The sequence below is a fragment of the Myxine glutinosa genome, chromosome 4 (genome assembly GCF_964187855.1).
Source record: "Myxine glutinosa chromosome 4, kmMyxGlut1.1, whole genome shotgun sequence".
In the NCBI taxonomy this organism is placed as follows: Eukaryota; Metazoa; Chordata; class Myxini; order Myxiniformes; family Myxinidae; genus Myxine; species Myxine glutinosa.
The window spans coordinates 185,960,244-185,981,434 of NC_136264.1; the positions used below are offsets into that span (position 1 = coordinate 185,960,244).

Here is a 21,191-nt window from a genome sequence, read left to right on the forward strand (position 1 = left end):
TCGCCGGGCAACACGAAGTCGCTTTGTGCGGGAATATGAAGAGAGGGTGGGGGTGGGGGGGGGGGGGGAGAGGGTAGAGAGAGAGGGTACAGCGAGGGTAGGGAGAGGGGAGAGAGAGGGTAAAGATAGGGGAGGGAAAAGGGACAGGGAGGAGAAAGGAGAGTGAGGGTTTTTCCCATTTTGTAAAACTCTTCTTGCAGCATCTAACTCAAAATGTCCAAATGTCATACACGTCTATGTCCATGGGTTTCCCACGGGTGCCCCACGAGTCCACTAAATGAATTCATCAGATGTCTGTCTTCCTGTTCACGTTTTTTGCAAAGACCGCTGGGCTAACAACCACCAAATCTGGCACACAGACCAAGTCTGACCCGGGGATTGTCCTAAGGGTATTTGCATCCACCACCTCGGCCTTTAAAGACCCCGAAGATCCCTAATACCGTTGTTTTACATGCTTGAGAGATTTGATTACATGCTTGAGTGAAGACTTTATACATGCTTGTGAGATTAGACCCCTTAAGACCCAAATGACCCATAACACATGTTTGTGTCCACCCTCAGGAGAGCCAGGAAACAATATCTCACCGTTCTCAAGACCGAACTCTCTTATCTGTCTCCCTCTTCCAAATCCTGGTGGCGTCTGGTCAAATCAGTTTCTGGTGTTTGTTCCCCCTCCATCCCCTCCCTCACCTCAAACGGCTTAACGGCTGACTCCGCACGTGAAAAAGCTGAATGCCTCAACTCTGTGTTTGCCTCTAAATCTTGTGTCCCAAACCCATCCCTCTCTGTACCCACCGTACCCAGTCGTACCCAGCTGCTCCTGGACTCTGTGTCCTTTCCTCCTGACAAGGTGGAAAAGTTTCTGTCAACCCTCGACTCTGATTCTGCAACTGGTCCTGATGGCATCAGCCCACGGGTCCTAAAATCATGTTCTTCCGCTCTTTCACTCCCTCTTTCTGTTCTCTTCACCCTCTCTTTTGCTCAAGGTCATCTGCCATCTGCTTGGAAATCAGCCAACATCACCGAAAAAAGGTGCAAAAACAGATCCCAGCAACTACAGACCAATCAGCCTTCTCCCAATTATCAGCAAAGTCATGGAATCTATCATTGCTTCAGATATGAAATCTTTCCTCTTCTCCAATGGCTTGATCTCTGAGCATCAATTTGGTTTCAGACCTGGTCACTCTACTCTGGACATGCTGCTTCTGCTTTCTCAACAATGGATGGAGGTCCTCAACGCCAAACAGGAAATTAGAGCTGTCTCCCTTGACATTTCACGTGCCTTCGATACGGTCTGGCACCCTGCTCTGCTCACCAAACTCTCCTCCTTTGGTATCCATGGAAATCTCCACGCATGGCTGGTGGACTTCTTCTCTGGTCATAGTCAACGTGTGGCCCTGAATGGGTTTCTCTCATCTCCTCTTCCTGTTCAGGCTGGAGTTCCCCAAGGTAGTGTTCTGGGCCCTGTGCTTTTTCTGGTCTTCATCAATGATCTCTCTGACTCTCTTGAAAATCCTCTCTATCTCTTTGCTGACGACTCTACTCTGTCGCTCCATTCCTCATCCCTCAGATCGGCAGTCTGCAGCCTCCTCACTCTCTGCAGACCTGGACAAAATCACAGACTGGGCAAACAAATGGAACATGTCTTTCAATCCTGATAAATCTCACACTCTTACGATGTCTCTCTGAAAAGACCGACTGGAAAACCCTCCCATCCACTTTCTGAATAATCCTCTCCAAGAAGTTCTGTCACTCAAGCTTTTGGGTCTCACTATTTGCCATGATCTTTCCTGGGAAAACCACATTTCAAATCTGGCCTCCAAAGCCAGTCGCCGACTGGGCATCCTCCGTCGTGCGAAGTCCTTCCTTGGCACACCTGAGCTCCTCACCACATACAAGGCTTTCATCTGCAGCTCTATGGAATACTGCTCTCCCCTCTGGTCTGGTGCTCCTGCCTCACACCTAGCCCGTCTTCACGTTGTTGAAACCAAAGTGTTCAGAATCATTGGAATCTCCCGCGATGAAGCTAACTCCAAGGGCCTTTCACTCACTCACCGCAGGCAGGTTGGTGGTCTTTCCGTCTTCTACCGACTCCTCTCTGGCCTTGCCCCCCCAGCCCTCTCTGGGCTCTGTCCCCCAAATATTCCTACAGGTCGCACAAGATCTGCCTGCAACCCTCTTATGGTTAAACTGCCAAAATCAAGACTTTCTGCTCACTTTCACTCCTTCAATCCTCTTTTCTCCCGCCTCTGGAACAAACTCCCTCACTCTCTTCAATCCCACCCTCCAGGTCTTTAAAACAGCTGTTCACCACCATCTCTTATCCTCCCCCATCCAAAACCTTGATCTTTTCTACCCCCGCTAATTTCGGTCCCCTTGTGTTTTATACGTCTCCCCCCCCCCTCCCCCTCCCATGCCTCCTGCCCCCAAGCCCTCTCCCTCCCACACTTCTCCCTGCTCTCAAATGTTGTGGTTGTGTGCTTCCCCTTCTCTCCCCATCTTGTCTTCCGCTCCCTCTTTTTGTATATTTTTGTATATTTGTTGATTTGTTTTTGTATATTTTGTATATTTGTTGTATATTTGTATATTTTGTTTGTTTTGTATATTTTTGTATATTTTGTTTTTGTATAAAATTTTGTAAATTTTGTATATTTTGTTTGTCTGGTTGATTTGTTTGTGAAATAAATGTTAGCTCTTTCACGAGCCTCGATTCAGTATACAAAAAAAAAAAAAACCAAAAAAAAAAAAACCCATTAAAACCCTTTAAAACCCCGAATACCCCAAAGACACTTTGGATCCCAAAGACCCTAAAGATCCCCAAGACCCTTGAAGTCCCATATGACCCTTAAGATCCTGAATACTCTTTAAGGCTTTAAAGATCCTTAACACCCAGAAGACCCTTAAGACTTTGAAGACCCTTTAGACCCCAACCACCCATTACATCTGTAAACTGGCATTGCCTCAACTCACCATTTTAAATAAACCCTTCTACACCTCCCCCCTCCCCAGCACCTCACTGGCTCTCTTTTCCTCCCACTCTCATTCCCACTCCCCCCCCCCCCTTGCTACCCCCTTCCTCCACACTCCCTCCAACCCCTGAGCAATGCCGGCTAACCCTGCTAGTTACCAATAAGATTGTAGAGCACTCAACAAGTAGCTCAAGCACTCAAGCAAGCTCTCCAACGAAACAGCTGGCTTGGCAAAGGATTAGCGATTCATACTTATGAAGATCAGGATTTTGGATCATGAGCGCTTGGAGTTTACTCGTCCCATCGCTGCTTTAATCATTGTATTCCTCTCAATTATTTTGCCTTCATAACTCGGAGATTTCCCCACAGTGTACCCAGGCTCGGCTGTGAAAGCCTTCATGTGATCCTGCTGGTTAATTTGTTGCGAGGGAGAAAATAAAATGGCACAACATTTTTAGCAGGTGAGGCAACGTTTGAGGAACCGCAAATCGTACCACAGGCATGTGAGGGTGAATTTAAGAAGAAGAAGAAGAATTATTAGAAGCAGATTGTTTCTCCGTAATGTATGGTAAAATGCGAAATTAGATAAAGACACAAACACTGGCGTTTATAAGCATTGCGTTGTATACAGGAATACAGCAATTGGTAGGTATGAAGATCAGCTATAATTACCATTCGTAGATATGAAGATTTCTTGTACAGTTACCAACCTGGTTTGAGGCAAGGCACACTTGAGTTGAGCAGACAAAATGGTGAAATTATCATTCCAAGCTGAGCAACCTGAGTGGAGGCTGACCAAAAGTAAGCCTGTTGGTATAAATGATCTTCAAAAACATACACAAACACCCAGTTTTCATTCATACAATCCCTTGGAGGTCGAGAAGTATGCTTGCAAAGTTTGGGGCTGCTCGGTTTCATGGTTTTGGAGTTATGGAGGAGATGGACACACACACACACACACACACACACACACACACACACACACACACACACACACACACACACACACACACACACACACACACACACACACACACACACACACTGCCATTTTATTATTATAGATGAGTAAAAAATTATTAAAGCAAATGTTGCACTTCCAGAAGTTTCCCAAAAACATTGTGGAGAGGGTGGGGGCTCATCATTTTGTGTGCTGCCTGCAGCTGCTGATTTGTACATTTGCTGGGAGCACGGCTGTGCCGCTGATGTTGGCAGGAATTTGGAATCTGTTGAGGGTGCCGGCGAATACACTCGCCTACTCTTTGCGGACGACACCGCAGGATCTTTAACGGTCCACTGACTAATTCCGGCAGACGGGGCACCCGGCTGCTGCCTTGCTTGACTAGTCAGGGCCCTTAGGGATATTTTGGGGCCGTTTGGTTCAAATTCTTCCAAAAGCACCAAATTTGGCCCAGATGTTGCCCATGCCATACTCTTTCGACTTTTGACGGGCGCGAAGACTGTGCCCCCCCCCCCGGGGGCCCCATATTGGCGAAATACTAAATGGCCGCCACCCGGATTAGAGGAAAATCAGTTAAATAACCAAAAGGGTTGGAATCATGTATGATACCACTTTTCAGGGGTTTTCGAGGTCGAGGAATCCAATCATGATGTTATTTTGATGATTCGAGGTCAAGGTCAACCCTCAAGGTCATCTTAAAGGACATTTTTGAGTCAAACATGTCGGTTTTTGAGTTTTTGTCAAGATTTACGCGAGGTTCACCATTTCATGTTTCTGGGTTGGGTAATCGAACTCTGACCTTATTTTTGACGATTAGAGGAAATATTTACATGTCTATTTCCTAATTTTCAGGCATATGCAGTTCATCAGTCTAATTACAAAGGTACGGATTTTGATGTTTTATGAACTGTATGCCATATCCTTGTGTTTAATTTTTGTGCGATCATGATCCGGGTTCATGTATACATGATTGTATACATGCCATAAATATGACGTCATAGGTCATGTGACCTGGCGGCCATATTGGATTTTATGAAAACCTTAAAAATGGATCCCTGCCTTCATTTTTCGATCGATTCATTTTGAAGTTTGACCACTTATAGTACGCCATGTGATTGGATGCATATCCTAATTATGACGTCATAGGTCAGGTGACATGGCAGGATGGACCGGTATGGTCCCCGGATCATACCGCCCTTGGCGCCCGTCAAAAATCGAAAGAGTATGGCATGGGCAACATCTGCGCCAAATTTGATGCTTTTGGAAGAATTTGAACCAAAATATCCCTAAGGGCCCTGACTAGACGCTCCGCATTTAAAACGGATATAGCACACACATTGACACCTCTCGCTGCATATGAAACTCCAGGATGACAGTTTATAGCTGGGTCGATATTCGAACCCAGGCTAGACAGCTTAGAGGCGAGTGTGTGTAAATCTCAGCCATCCTGAAAGCCTGCTATTAATTATGTGCATGTAAGTGACATGGGTGTCTTAGAATTCTACAAAACTGGAGAATTTTCGACAATGAAAAATCAGGAATATAATTTTACAATGTATAATATGAATATAATTCTTAGAATTCTACAATGAAAAATCAGGAATATAATTAGCCTGTCCCCTGCACAGCAAGAGACTGGGTTGTGTGCGTGTGCGTGTGCATGTGTCCGTGCTGTAACCATTTGAGTTTTGTCATCAAATTTTCAACAAAGCTTTATTATGACAATACGGAGAAGGCAAAATAATAATTTTGTCAAAAGGTCAAATGTCAAAAGGTCAGCGTCACACAATCATTAATTTTCATCCAATTGATCTAAAATTTTACCAATTTACATACTGGGTCACTGAAAAGCTATAAGCTGATTGTTGTTGTTTTTAGATCAAAAGGTCAATGGTCAAGGTTGTGTAAAAACGCCAATTTTCACCCGATTGACCTGAAATCTAAAGAATTTGCATATAGGGTCACTGAGTTGGTTCGCTAATCAAAAGGTAGGCGTCGATTGTGTTTTTTCTTTTTAGGTCAAAGGTCAAGGTTGCATAAAATCATCAAGTTTCACCTGATTGACCTGAAATTTGAAGAACTTGCATATTGGGTAACTGAATTGGTTCACCAATCAAAAGCTAGAAGCTGATTCTTTTTTTAGATCAAAAGGTCAAAGGTCAAGGCTGCATAAAATGATCAATTTTCATTTTGTATATATTTTTTTAAACTGTTTTTGTTATTTTGAGCATATGGAAGAAGAAAAGAAGAAGACATCTGAATACAAACTGACGCGGATGGGCTTTGCATTTTCAGATGCTTTCTAGTTCGTGTTTGAATTGAATTTATGGTTCCATTAGGAATCGAGTCAAGATGCCTTTGCTTTTGTGAAGTCCATTGTTCAATGATAATATTTGCTAACGAGTGCTTGGATACAAGAAAGCCTTTTTGTTTATCTGGACGAAGCTTGGTTTGACTGCATTCCTTGTCTGTTATGTTGCCATGTTCATCAGATAATTACACCGCGGGACATCTCCCCACACTGCAAGTGAATGAATGCGCTTCAGTTCTTAAGGTAAGAATCTCTGCTTTCCACTACATTTGATGACACAATGAGAGTTGGAATCTATGTTTGACTGCAGCAATATTTCAAAGCAAAAAACTCTTTATTCTATTGCAATTTTAATTTGTTTATTTGCACTTGCCTAAGATTTGTTTATTGCTGCATTTCTGCCTCATTATGCTGAACGTGCACATGTAATGATATTTTGTATTCCCCTTGCATGAAACTCCTGTCTGTTTCCAAATGATACAATTAACAGTCTTGTACTTTCAAGGGCACCTTGTGTCCCTGAAACTTGGCACCTCGATTTATCCTTCCCTCTCTACAGTTTCTAAGCCACATGGAAGAGCTGACGCACACATATACACACACACACACACACACACACCTGTCCTGTTTATTTGCTGCAGTAATATGGTCACCCAAATAGGGGCTAGTTTATTGACGCTTCATCCTCTGCTACATGGCACCTGTGTACAGCAAGGCCACCCTGGCTGCAAAGCCACTACTTACATATCCGACACTGCACCTTTTTGCTCACTTATTGGTATCTGTCCTTCGTCGATACATTTATGCCATTTCTTATCCCCATCTCTCCAAAATACCTTGGTGTACACTAGATTTTGTTTTATGGCCATGGATATCAGTCTGTTGCTCTGCTTGGTTCATAACTTCTTCCTCCATACCCTTCAGATGGATAGCATGTCAGCATGCCCTCGATGTAGTAGTTTCTTTCTACCAACTATCTTCTGAAGCTTGTACAGCTTTCAAATTCCTTTGAATCCGGTCCCTCCATCTTTTCCAAGGTCCACTAGGGGGTAAGGCTGTGAAAGACGATCAAAGTTTCCTTTTGGGAATGAGATTGTCTAGCATCTGGCAACATTACCCAGCTACACTAGTCTGCATCTCGTAATCTTCTTGGATAACTGGTTCTGGAACCCTCATAGCTCTCTCAATGCATGTGACATAAAGTGCACGGTCCAATGTTGTCATAAAAGATGCCGAGCATTGCCGTGTTGCATCTAGCTTCCTGAGATTGCTCACAATGGTGTCCGGCACTCTGCGCCATACAACTGTGCCTAGAGTACACACGTCTTGTAATCGAGACGCTTTCATTGTTTTGGTGGTTAGACAGGCCCCAAATGCCTCACAGCCCAAAGAGATCTGGAAGCTTGCGCGACCCTCTGTTCAATGTCCACATCCACTCTCCCAGATGAAGCAATCAGTGACTGAAAGTAGGGGAACTCCTGTACACACTTCATCTCCTCATTCCCCACTTGCAAGGGTTCTGTGTCAGTGTTGGTGACCTATCGACCAGCAACCATCATATCTGTCTTAGTGAAGCTGTGTGCTATATCATGTTTGTGCATATGTCTGTTACAGACATAAACATGTCTGTGCTATATCCATACCCTAACAATTCCACCTACTGCAGGTAGTGCCATATATAATAATAATTATATAAAGGTAACCTCAAACTGGGAATTGGTACAATGTATGAACACACAATGGCCTATTCTTTTCAAAGAATGCCATGAGATCTTCAACATCTACTACAACCTAATAACAGCTCGGACAGCCAGCTTTCCCTATCCATATTATAAAGACACCACACTTGAGAAATAGCATCCCGTGTTGATATTGAATTTAAAAGCTTTTATTTTTATCACTGACAGGATCAGATTTAACTGAGATTGGTCCATTAACTTGCAAGCATACCAAATTTAACGATGCTCTCAATTTTACCTGTCATAAAAATTGACTTTAGGCTGCTGACTGCGCACCTGCTTTGAGTATATTTTTAGAAGGGTTATAAATGAATGGTGAATACTGAGAAGGCTAACAAATAATTTTTTTGGAATAACAATACTTTGTCATTTTAGTTAAATTGTGTTGACTCTGGAAAACTTTTTTGTTCGCAGGACAACGTACCGCACCTTACAGTTATCAGCCCATCTGGAAATGATATTTATGTTGATTACAAGAACGAGGTGGTCAATGCTGAGAAAATAAAGCACGGGAAAGATGGGCCCGAACAAGACGGCTCCTCTAATACAAGCCCAGAGAGCCGTGTCCCGTTCTTGAGAAAGCGGCGTCTTGTGGACTACAAGAAACATAAAGATGCTGCAGAAAAAGTCATGTTCTCGGCTCTTCATCCAGAAAGTGATTATGATTCACAAAGCAAAGATGTAAAAGTATTGAGTTCTAATCTGACCCGCCCACATGACGAAGTCGAGTTTGCATCAATAGAGCCACCGGTGGTTGAAAACGTGATCCCAGTGACCATTTTGCAGACAGTTGAAAATGAAGTTACAGAGCTGGTTCCAATACGTCAACCCTTTGAGGTTTTGGAAGGAATTGATGATCAGCCAAACACCGATGATTTGGATAATATTGCCATTTGTCATAGCCCCATTGTCTCTGAGGAAGTTCCACAGGATGTTGAGCTGCTGGACAAGGTAGAGAGTAGAGGTGATGCCAACCTTACAGGTTTTCATCAAGTTTTGGTTGAGGAAGTTGAGAGTGCTGAGCAAGAGAAGCAAATGGAACCAGAACTGACCCATGACTCTGAAATAGCAAGTCTTTCAGTTAAGGCATGCAGAGAGCAACTTGGCTTCACTCCAGTTGAACCTCTGCAGGGTTCTGAGGCTCTTGTGAATACAACTATTGGAGAGAATAATATTGATGCATACCTGGAGACATTACTCATAGAAGAGAAACCATCTGAGGAAGAGTTTGTGCTTTTCATGGAAGCTGAAAGGCATGCAAGGCTTCCAATAAATCCTGTCATAATGAGTGAAGCTTTTGGTAAAGAACTTGATGAATATAGCCCTGCAAAAGTTTTTGATGAGGCTGATGTTGAAGTTGGAACAAGAGATAGGGAAGGTCAAGATTACTACATTGAAGGAATCGTGCAAACATCTCTAGATGAAGATTTTCCATTGTCGTTATGCTCCGCTGATGTAGAGAGGCCTATAGAGCACATTACTTGTGAGCAAAACATCCCTATTTCGCTTGAATTGAATGCAGTTGAACATGGGGTGGAAGGTCTTTTGTCAGTAGAAAAAGTTATGGACAGTAAGGAAGAAACCATTAGTGCCCCGGAAGAGCATGAAGATTTTGTGAAGTCTTTGCAACCACCAGTTGAGGAAGTGGTAATACAAAGGGAAATAGATATGTGGCCTCAGAAGCATGAGTTTGACCATGAGCCGAGTTTGATATCGATCTCCTCCATGGAATCTCCAGGATCTGGAGTTATTCCTTCTGATAACTCTGAGAGTTCCCAGAAACAGTTGGTGACCACAGAAGTAAAATTGCAAACTTTTGATGTCGAAGATAATGTTTCCAACAGACTTTTCAGATCACCTCCGCGGAAAATAATTGAAGTTGCGAGTTGTGGAGATGTTGAAGATGAAATACAGCAGGAGATTATGAATGTCGCTGATGATCAAAGATTATATTCTGAAGAGTTGACCATGGAGAAAGAGGAGACGTTGAAGGTAGATGATGTTCCTGTGTATGTGGAAACAAAAAGAAATGTGCCCTTTCTAACTGAGGAGCCAAAAACTATCCATAAAACTGAAGATGTGAAAGATCTACTGTCCAAGCAGACAAAAACTGCGTTCTTGATAACGACTCATGAGCAATTGGATTTCAACAGACCTGAGCCATTTGATGTCGAGACAGAGCGGTATGTCTCAAAGATTGACACTTTTCAGACCGAAGAGGAATCAAAAATAGAAATGCCTTCACCTCAGGTCATGGACTCTGCAGTCTTGGATAAGGACTGGAAGCCCATGTCAGTTCAGCAGTTAGAGGAAGAATATGGAAGCCTTCTTGCTGAAGATAATGCTGAGTTGGAGATGCCTTCATGTGAAAAATATTTTGAATCTAAACCAATAGTTCAGAAAGGCACACAAGAAAAGAAACGTTTTGAAGACAGAGAGCCCATTGTTCCAGAAGGTATGCTTGAGCTCTCCCTCCAAGTTTCCCTTTCTCCTTATGAACCAGAAATTCACAAAGAAAGTGACACTCCGCGGAAAATAATTGAAGTTGCGAGTTGTGGAGATGTTGAAGATGAAATACAGCAGGAGATTATGAATGTCGCTGATGGTCAAAGATTATATTCTGAAGAGTTGATCATGGAGAAAGAGGAGACGTTGAAGGTAGATGATGTTCCTGTGTATGTGGAAACAAAAAGAAATGTGCCCTTTCTAACTGAGGAGCCAAAAACTATCCATAAAACTGAAGATGTGAAAGATCTACTGTCCAATCAGACAGAAACTGCATCCTTGATAACGACTCATGAGCAATTGGCTTTCAACAGACCTGAGCCATTTGATGTCGAGACAGAGCTGTATGTCTCAAAGATTGACACTTTTCAGACCGAAGAGGAATCAAAAATAGAAATGCCTTCACCTCAGGTCATGGACTCTGCAGTCTTGGATAAGGACTGGAAGCCCATGTCAGTTCAGCAGTTAGAGGAAGAATATGGAAGTCTTCTTGCTGAAGATAATGCTGAGTTGGAGATGCCTTCATGTGAAAAATATTTTGAATCCAAACCAATAGTTCAGAAAGGCACACAAGAAAAGAAACGTTTTGAAGAGAGAGAGCCCATTGTTCCAGAAGGTATGCTTGAGCTCTCCCTCCAAGTTTCCCTTTCTCCTTATGAACCAGAAATTCACAAAGAAAGTGACACTCCGCGGAAAATAATTGAAGTTGCGAGTTGTGGAGATGTTGAAGATGAAATACAGCAGGAGATTATGAATGTCGCTGATGATCAAAGATTATATTCTGAAGAGTTGACCATGGAGAAAGAGGAGACGTTGAAGGTAGATGATGTTCCTGTGTATGTGGAAACAAAAAGAAATGTGCCCTTTCTAACTGAGGAGCCAAAAACTATCCATAAAACTGAAGATGTGAAAGATCTACTGTCCAAGCAGACAAAAACTGCGTTCTTGATAACGACTCATGAGCAATTGGATTTCAACAGACCTGAGCCATTTGATGTCGAGACAGAGCGGTATGTCTCAAAGATTGACACTTTTCAGACCGAAGAGGAATCAAAAATAGAAATGCCTTCACCTCAGGTCATGGACTCTGCAGTCTTGGATAAGGACTGGAAGCCCATGTCAGTTCAGCAGTTAGAGGAAGAATATGGAAGCCTTCTTGCTGAAGATAATGCTGAGTTGGAGATGCCTTCATGTGAAAAATATTTTGAATCTAAACCAATAGTTCAGAAAGGCACACAAGAAAAGAAACGTTTTGAAGACAGAGAGCCCATTGTTCCAGAAGGTATGCTTGAGCTCTCCCTCCAAGTTTCCCTTTCTCCTTATGAACCAGAAATTCACAAAGAAAGTGACACTCCGCGGAAAATAATTGAAGTTGCGAGTTGTGGAGATGTTGAAGATGAAATACAGCAGGAGATTATGAATGTCGCTGATGGTCAAAGATTATATTCTGAAGAGTTGATCATGGAGAAAGAGGAGACGTTGAAGGTAGATGATGTTCCTGTGTATGTGGAAACAAAAAGAAATGTGCCCTTTCTAACTGAGGAGCCAAAAACTATCCATAAAACTGAAGATGTGAAAGATCTACTGTCCAATCAGACAGAAACTGCATCCTTGATAACGACTCATGAGCAATTGGCTTTCAACAGACCTGAGCCATTTGATGTCGAGACAGAGCTGTATGTCTCAAAGATTGACACTTTTCAGACCGAAGAGGAATCAAAAATAGAAATGCCTTCACCTCAGGTCATGGACTCTGCAGTCTTGGATAAGGACTGGAAGCCCATGTCAGTTCAGCAGTTAGAGGAAGAATATGGAAGTCTTCTTGCTGAAGGTAATGCTGAGTTGGAGATGCCTTCATGTGAAAAATATTTTGAATCCAAACCAATAGTTCAGAAAGGCACACAAGAAAAGAAACGTTTTGAAGACAGAGAGCCCATTGTTCCAGAAGGTATGCTTGAGCTCTCCCTCCAAGTTTCCCTTTCTCCTTATGAACCAGAAATTCACAAAGAAAGTGAAGAATCGGAAAGGCACTTTAGTTTAGATTATCAGGAACTAGTAGAAGATAGTACAAATGCTCCTCGAGTTAGTGAGGAACATGATTATTTGCAGGGTCCAGTGTGGGCAGAAACGATGTATGTTTCCGACAGCCTTATGTATCCGCCCCTAGAAAATGAAGTCGACAGGATGCCATGGAACGACAAGTCGTGGGAACCAATAATGGAGGATGCAAAGGCTCCAGTTTCTTTGCATGCTGAAGTTCCTCTCGAAGCAGCAAAAAATAACTTGCAGGAATCGACTGTAGCTTGTGAAGAAACTGAGGTAATTGGACAAGCAGGAGAGGGTCCTTTGAAAGCATCTCTCGAAAAAGTTTCAGTGGGAGAAGCTACCGAAGAGCCTGCGAAGAGCTTTCTTGGAAATGAACAGCAAATGAAGACCGTCTGGGATCCTGTACAAGAAATCGCTCTTATTCAAGAGGAATGCCTAACCTCAACTCCAAAATGGCAAGCATGTGCTGAAGTACACGACTATTCGATGGAACAGAAAGCACAAGGAAACGTGTTGGAGGAACACAAAGACCTTGGTGAACTTTTTAACGAGGTAGAAATAAAATGTCACGAGAGGTTGCCTTCTGTTGAACAGCCAATTTTGAAAGAACAAACGATACATGACATAAATAAGAGTGAGGATAAGGTAGGAGATGAGAAAAGAGTTGTAGAGAGGTCAAAGATAGAGGAACAAATAGAAGACCACAACATAATTGTTTCTGATGTAGTTGAAGATGAAAGTTGTTATAGAGGAATTGATCTGCACAGCAGGCCAACAGATATTCACAAAGCCATGGCCAATGAGGAGCCACCTTTGGATGAAGGTGGGCTTGACCATTTGCCCACAAGTCAGAGATTAAAGTACAAAGGTGAGAATGTTGGCGAAGAGCAGTGGAGGCACGTGGATGAAGGTCTTGAGAGGAGTGTTCCAAAAGCCTCACCAAAAGAAATGGAAAATGCCGAGAGCAAGTGTGAGGCAACGGGACTCGAGACACAGCATGGCGAAGAGAAGAATTTGCCAAAAATGCAGGTTGACCAACACCAGTCAGAAAGAGAAGTAAAGTTCTATGAAGACCATACCGTACCTGTCGATCTTCCACCAATTCGAATTCGACTTCGACAAGCAGTTCACAGTGCGTCCGTCTTCCTCCTCTTCCTCATCTTCCTTGCTGTCCTGAGTCGCTACGATCTTACAGTGTGCTGTGTGCTCTTTGCCGTTTCTCTATTTATCTTATGGTTAATTTGAGTGCAATAATGTTTTTAAAGATTAATGTGAAAATGAATTTAAGCGTGTGGTGGGGAAAGGAGGTTCGGGTGAGAGTTCCATAAAGTTTTTGCCTGAAGTGTGCCTACAGTTTGTTTTTGATGCCGCATCGCTTCACTAACTTATGCAACGTTTCTTGAGTGGAACACTAGAGGAATTTATTTTGAAATAAAAACCTGTTTACTTGACACACTAATGCAAAGCTGGGGAGGATCGGGGGGTTCTTTATTTACGTGTCTGTGCGTTTGATAGCACGTTGGGTTGTAAAGTGGAGGGTTCTGTGAGATTTTTTTTGTTGTTGAAGCGATGAAATGTGAAAGAAAATTATTTTTCAATGAAAATTGTGGATTTGCAGTGACGATACTTGCCGCACAAGTTAGGGATTTGATGGAGATTGCGATTCCACGGAGCATCACGGACGATGCTCAAAAATGCCGCATTCTGTCGTCCGAGGGTTTACACGCTGGTTTAGTAGTTTGGAGGGTTGGTGTTTATATTCACAAAGCACACAGAGCAAGTAGGATGTTGGGGTAGTTTTTCAGGTTAGACTTTGTTGTATATCGATATCAACTGACCGCTGTCTTTCAGGTGAACGTTTGCTCGAGTTTATCATGTGCTTCAATTGGTGAATGAGTTTGGCTAATCCAAGGTATTCCATAAAAGGTTTAAAATGCTTATGACCTTTTTGTTTTTATAAGAGAGAACTGCAAATAGGAGAGGGCAACATCAAATCCCCATTGTTTTCGGTGAGATGTTTCTTCGTCCCACACCAATTGTGCCATCGTGGAATGGTTGGACACAAAGTTTCCTAGACGTCTAATATCCCTATGAGGAGGATGCATCAAACACCTGCCCCCAAGATCATCGGATCTGGCTTCATTGGACTTTTTCTTGTGGGGCTACGTCAATGCAAGAGTATTCCGAAACAGACCTCAATCTTTGGAAGATTTGAAGGTATAAATTCGAGAAGCTGTTTTGAAATGTTTCACAACAAGTCCTGCGGCATTGCACAGCAGAATTTGGAATTCAAATTTGTACAAATGAATCAAATGGAGGGTTGACACATTCTTCTTCTTCTTTTGTATGCAGTCCATGATTTCGGGGAGCATCATTGGCTGAGGGCCCCGGCACATGCAATGCCCTCTGCTGGTTAGGGCAGGAATTGGTAATTTATTCATTTGCCGGCGATGGCTCGCCTACTCTTCATGAAGGACACCATGGAATATTTACTGGCAGACATGCTCGCTTAACGTGTCCATCCAATGAACGGCACACACCTTGATGAATCACCTGCCTGTGATACACCGTGATGATAGTTTATAGGTAGGTTGGGATTCGAGCGCAGGCGAGACAGCTTCGAGGTGAATAGGCATAACTTTAGGCCATCCTGACTGCCCTGATTGACACATTGTGCATGTGCGAGAAGTCTTTTTGAGTTTCTCTTTCTGCTGATGCCAGTCTTAATCATAGGATGAAAAACAAAAAAAGGTCGGAAGCATCTTAAACTTATGGGACATCGTGTACAATTATTATTTTGGAATGGTACAATTTGGATGGTTTGAATTGCTGGTTGCCCAAAAGCATACTACCCAGAGTGCCCCAAAATCCAGAACACACCAATTGGCGAGTCAAACTTTTGTTCGAACGCAAAAACTGCCAACAAAACTGTCGGAATTTTTTGTTTTGCACCAGCCGTATGTATAACATCGTTGGATTCATGATGCATTAAAGCAAGTTTTTAATATATGCATACAGAGTATAACTGTCAGAATTTGTTTTTTCTTTCCCATTTTAATTTCAAGTTGTTCTAAAATGAACGCCAACTTGCCCCTCTTTGTCTGGTTTACACTGGTTTTCTATTCGGCCTATGGAATTATTGGGTTATTTTTGACTCCTCGCTAACAAGGTTTATCAATATTTGGTCAATTCGGCCTACTTTGAATAGTTACCCTATTCCAAAGCAGGGCCACACAGGCTCGGCTAAACGGGAAATGCTCTCTCGGGCCATTGGAATTGGATCCGACACGTTGTGGAAAATGCACGTCCCTTGGAACCTTTGTTAATTAGAGCAATGTGACTGCCATTTCATAGGCCCTGTCTTTCCTATCATCGGTACTGACCTTGTGTTCAGTAGCATGCACCTCACCCTCATTGCCGTCTCGCTTTGCCAGCCAAAGACTCAGTTGTGTTACTGAGTTCACAACCAAATAAAAGTCACCACAACACGTACTTTTTGCTGCTGTTTGCTACTTTTTGTGTGTGGATGTGAATGCTGAGTTTTTAAAACCCCCGGATGTAGATATCCTCAGCATTCACTGCTGCGCCACTTGTTGCTAAAATCCACTGTCTCTGGTTGCTGCTCGAGGATTAAAAGGTCATGGCTCAGCCTGGAATAGCGTCTGATTGACAGTACCAAGGCGTTAACTCCTGACTGTGCAATTTCTTAATACCATGTGTGTATTTGCATATCGAATGCGTCTTTTTCTTCGCAAACTTTGATTTCATTAATTTTCCAAACGAGGCCTCAAATAATAAGTCGTATTTTGAGTTGAAATGATTAATATTGCAGCAAAGTTGGAGAAATGTATTGGTTTCTGGATGCCTAGCTATACAACACAACAACATGCATTTTAAGGCCATTTTCCCTGCTAGAGCGGGGGTTAGCCTTGCGGTCCCCATGACAATCTACTCCATTTTCCCCTATTTTCTGCATCTCTCCTTGTTAACCCCCTTGTCCGCATGTCTTCTTCCACCATCTTTAGCCAAGTCTTTCTCGGTCTTCCCCGTCCTCTACTTCCTTCTACATTTATTTCCATCACAATGCAAATTTCCTAGCTATGATAGATGCAAATCTATTAATAAAGATTTTTAAAACTGAAGTACAAGATCCATTCTTGTGAGAGGATAAAAATTCAATGCAATGACAGTGGGGCCACAGTTGGACATAACAATCAAGGGAAAGGACAAACAGTGACAGAGAGACAGGAGGAGAAAGAGAGAGAAGATTGGTGGAAACTCAGTAACTTGCAAGTAAGGTTTGGTTAGGTCGGGTTATAATGGGGTTAGGAAAGATTGCAGGTAGGGATGGGGGATGACATGATGGTGGTGTACTGCTTTCTTGAAGCCCGGGAGGGAAGGACTGAACAGCCTCAGAAAGGTAGTTCCACAAATGGGAAAAGGGTGGAGGTCATGAATGTGCTGGGGAGTGTCATAGGCCTAAGAGAGCAGATGAAGATAGACACAGAGAGAGATGGTAAAAAACGCTAGAGGCCTGCACTGACCTGTCTGTGATGAGAGCAACAGACCTTGTTCTTCAGCCTCATCGTGGGAGATTCCAATAACGATGAGAGCTTTAGATTCCACAGAATCGAGAGATAGATTGATGTGATGCTGGGTGTGCCAGCCCATAGTGGAGAGCAGTACTCCATTGAGCCAAGGATAAATATATTGTCGACTAGGTAGGAAGGATAAAAGTTTGGATTTATAAAATCAACCAGGAATTGCCACTTGGTTTATGGCCAACAGCTGGAAGACTTTAGTTCCATTATTCTTGCACTGGGAGCTCCGAGCCCATCGGTAATATTTTCCTTTGAAGTACATTGAAATCAATGTGACAGAAACAAACCTTTCACTGCACTCACCATACTCTGCCTCACTTTTGGTGGGGAATTTATAAGATATTTAACATCCATCGTTTTGTTATGCCCTTCTCAATAATGAGATGCATCGAGACTACAGTCAAGGCGCAGTGATATGTCTGTCGGTGCAACAAAACCTTTGGTGCTTTTGTGACGCGTATGCACAATACATACCTTGGCTACAGGCCAAACTTAGAGAATCGAAACTTCTAGTTTGGAAACGACAAAACTTATCAACATGATCCATTACTATCATTTGGCTAATATGTTTGGTACTGAAGTCTCTTCGTGAATTGTGTTCAAGATGACCAAGGCAAGTTCATTTTAACAAACTAGGTGGCCCGTCGGTCCATTGGACCAAATTTTAATTGGTCTTCACCACCTTGTAGCATATCTGCTTGCTGGACTCGGGGGGTCTTTTGGGTCTTTTAGGTATTTTTGGTCCTCAAGGACCTTTTTTTTTTTTTTTTTTTTTTTTTTTTTTTTGGATACTGAATCGAGGCTCGTGAAAGAGCTGACATTTACTTCACAAACAAATCAACCAGACAAACAAAATATATAAAAAGAGGGAGCGGAAGACAAGAGAAGGGGAAGCACACGAACACTTGAGAGCACACAACATTTAAGAACAGGGAGATGTGTGGGAGGGAGAGGGCTTGGGGGGAGGAGGCGTGGGAACGGCGGGGGGGGGGGGGGGGGGAGAAGTATAAAGGACTTCCAGGACAGAAGTTGGTATTTCAAAAAAGTGGAATTGGGGTGAAATTAGCGGGGATAGAAAAGATCAAGGTTTTGGATGGGGGAAGATAAGAGATGGTGGTGAACAGCTGTTTTGTACACCTGGAGGGTGGAGTGGGATTGAAGAGAGTGAGGTAGTTTGTTCCAGAGGCGGGAGAAAAGAGGAGTGAAGGTGAGCAGAGAGTCTTGATTTTGGCAGTCTAACCATAAGAGAGTTGCAGGCAGATCTTGTGTGACCTGTATGAATATTTGGGGGACAGAGCCCAGAGAGAGCTGGGGGGGAGGGGGCAAGGCCAGAGAGGAGTCGGTAGAAGACGGAAAGACCACCAACCTGCCTGCGGTGAGTGAGTGAGAGGCCCTTGGAGTTAGCTTCATCGCGGGAGATTCCAATGATTCTGAATGCTTTGGTTTCAACAGCGTGAAGACGAGCTAGGTGTGAGGCAGGAGCACCATTCCAGAGGGGAGAGCAGTATTCCATTGAGCTGCGGATGAAAGCCTTGTATGTGGTGAGGAGCTCAGGTGTGCCAAGGAAGGACTTCGCACGACGGAGGATGCCCAGTCGGCGACTGGCTTTGGAGGCCAGATTTGAAATGTGGTTTTCCCAGGAAAGATCATGGCAGATAGTGAGACCCAAAAGCTTGAGTGACAGAACTTCTTGGAGAGGATTATTCAGAAAGTGGATGGGAGGGTTGTCCAGTCGGTCTTTTCGGAGAGACATCGTAAGAGTGTGAGATTTGTCAGGATTGAAAGACATGTTCCACTTGTTTGCCCAGTCTGTGATTTTGTCCAGGTCTGCAGAGAGTGAGGAGGCTGCAGACTGCCGATCTGAGGGATGAAGAATGGAGCGACAGAGAGTAGAGTCATCAGCAAAGAGATAGAGAGGATTTTCAAGAGAGTCAGAGAGATCATTGATGAAGACCAGAAAAAGCACAGGGCCCAGAACACTGCCTTGGGGAACTCCAGCCTGAACAGGAAGAGGAGATGAGAGAAACCCATTCAGGGCCACACGTTGACTACGACTAGAGAGGAAGTCCGCCAGTCATGCGTGGAGATTTCCATGGATACCAAAAGAGGAGAGTTTGGTGAGCAGAGCGGGGTGCCAGACCGTATCGAAGGCACGTGATATGTCAAGGGAGACAGCTCTAATTTCCTGTTTGGCATTGAGGACCTCCATCCATTGTTGAGAAAGCAGAAGCAGCATGTCCAGAGTAGAGTGACCAGGTCTGAAACCAAATTGATGATCAGAGATAAAGCCATTGGAGAAGAGGAAAGATTTCATATCTGAAGCAATGATGGATTCCATGACTTTGCTGATAATTGGGAGAAGGCTGATTGGTCTGTAGTTGCTGGGATCTGTTTTTGCACCTTTTTTGTGCAAAGCGGGGATATTGGCAGATTTCCAAGCAGATGGCAGATGACCTTGAGCAAAAGAGAGGGTGAAGAGAACAGAGAGAGGGAGTGAAAGAGCGGAAGAACAAGATTTTAGGACCCGTGGGCTGATGCCGTCAGGTCCAGTTGCAGAATCAGAGTCGAGGGTTGACAGAAACTTTTCCAGCTTGTCAGGAGGAAAGGACACAGAGTCCAGGAGCAGCTGGGTACGACTGGGTACGGTGGGTACAGAGAGGGATGGGTTTGGTACACAAGATTTAGAGGCAAACACAGAGTTGAGGCATTCAGCTTTTTCACTTGCGGAGTCAGCCTTGTGGCCGTTTGAGGTGAGGGAGGGGATGGAGGGGGAACAAACACCAGAAACAGATTTGACCAGACGCCACCAGGATTTGGAAGAGGGAGACAGATAAGAGAGTTCTGTCCTGAGAACGGAGAGATATTGTTTTCTGGCTCTCCTGAGGGTGGACACACACTTGTTTCGGGCTTTGTGAAAGGAAATGAGATTTCCTTCCGTTGGATTTGATTTCCAGGAGACGAAAGCAAGTTGTTTCTGGGCAAGGCCTCACCACAAGATTCCGTGTACCATGGACGGGAGGAAGGGTATGACAACTGAAGACGAGATGGGATAAATCTGTGCATGAGAGAGAGCAATTTACTTTGGAAGAATTCCCAGGATGAGTTGATGTCAGAGGCGGTAGAGATGGGAGACCAGTCCAGATGATTGATTGCTGCTTGAAGACCGTGCCAGTTGGCCTGATGACTTTTGGGTCATCTGGATATTTTGGGTGCCCGGGGACTTAGGGTCACCTAGGTCTTTTGTGTCATCTAGGTCTTTTGCATCATTTGGATATTTGGGTCCCTGGGGACTTTGGGTCATCGAGGTCTTTTGGGTCATCTATGTCTTTTGCGTCATCTGGGTATTTTGGGTCCCCGGGAACTTTGGGTCATCTTCGTCTTTTGGGTCATCTGGGCATTTTGGTTCCCCGGGGACTTTGGGCCATCTCGGTCTTTTTGGTCATCTAGGTCTTTTGGGTCATCTGGGTCTTTTGGGTCATATGGGTATTTTGGGTCTCCAGGGACTTTGGGTCATCTCGGTCTTTTGGGTCATCTGGGCATTTTGTGTCCCTGGGGACTTTGGGCCATCTCGGTCTTTTTGGTCATCTAGGTCTTTTGGGTCATCTGGGTCTTTTGGGTCATATGGGTATTTTGGGTCCCCGGGGACTTTGGGTCATCTAGGTTTTTTGGGTCCTCGGGAACTTTTGGGTGCTCAGGAACTTTTGGGTCCTTTGACTTTGCACAAAAGTCCCTCAGGAGCACTAGTCCGGCAGCTAAGCTAAATATCGCATAACAATTGTGCATTTTGTGAGGAAAGCACCAAATTTGGCACACTAGTAGACTATCATATTATGAAAAGATCTGGATATTGGGCCATCTCAGATTCAGAGATTTGATTTTTGCAAGATTTGCAGATTTTGCAGATTTGCAAGCTGAGATTGCAACGCCAGGGACGGCCGACTCCTTCCTGCGAGCTGCCCACGTCACCCGCACAAGAAGAGCTCATCAAATCACTGCAGCGGCACTGCACATCCTGCAACACCGTGCGTATGAACGCCACTGTATGACATATGCTGATGA

General features: G+C 43.8%; 1 protein-coding gene across 4 annotated transcripts in view; it reads left to right on the plus strand.

Annotated features, from left to right (window-relative positions):
• Nucleotides 1-16,673, plus strand: part of LOC137425562 (uncharacterized) — a 54,072-nt gene extending 37,399 nt beyond the window's left edge. For 3 of the 4 annotated variants that reach the window (XM_068114115.2, XM_078776799.1, XM_078776800.1), the window contains exons 4-5: nt 6,423-6,484; nt 8,395-16,673. In XM_068114115.2, the coding sequence (XP_067970216.2) occupies nt 6,423-6,484; nt 8,395-13,776 (5,444 nt within the window). In that variant the 3' untranslated portion in view covers nt 13,777-16,673. The remainder of the gene's footprint in view (nt 1-6,422; nt 6,485-8,394) is intronic. The other variant, XM_078776801.1, reaches the window with a different exon arrangement.
• Nucleotides 16,674-21,191: the final 4,518 nt, after the last annotated feature.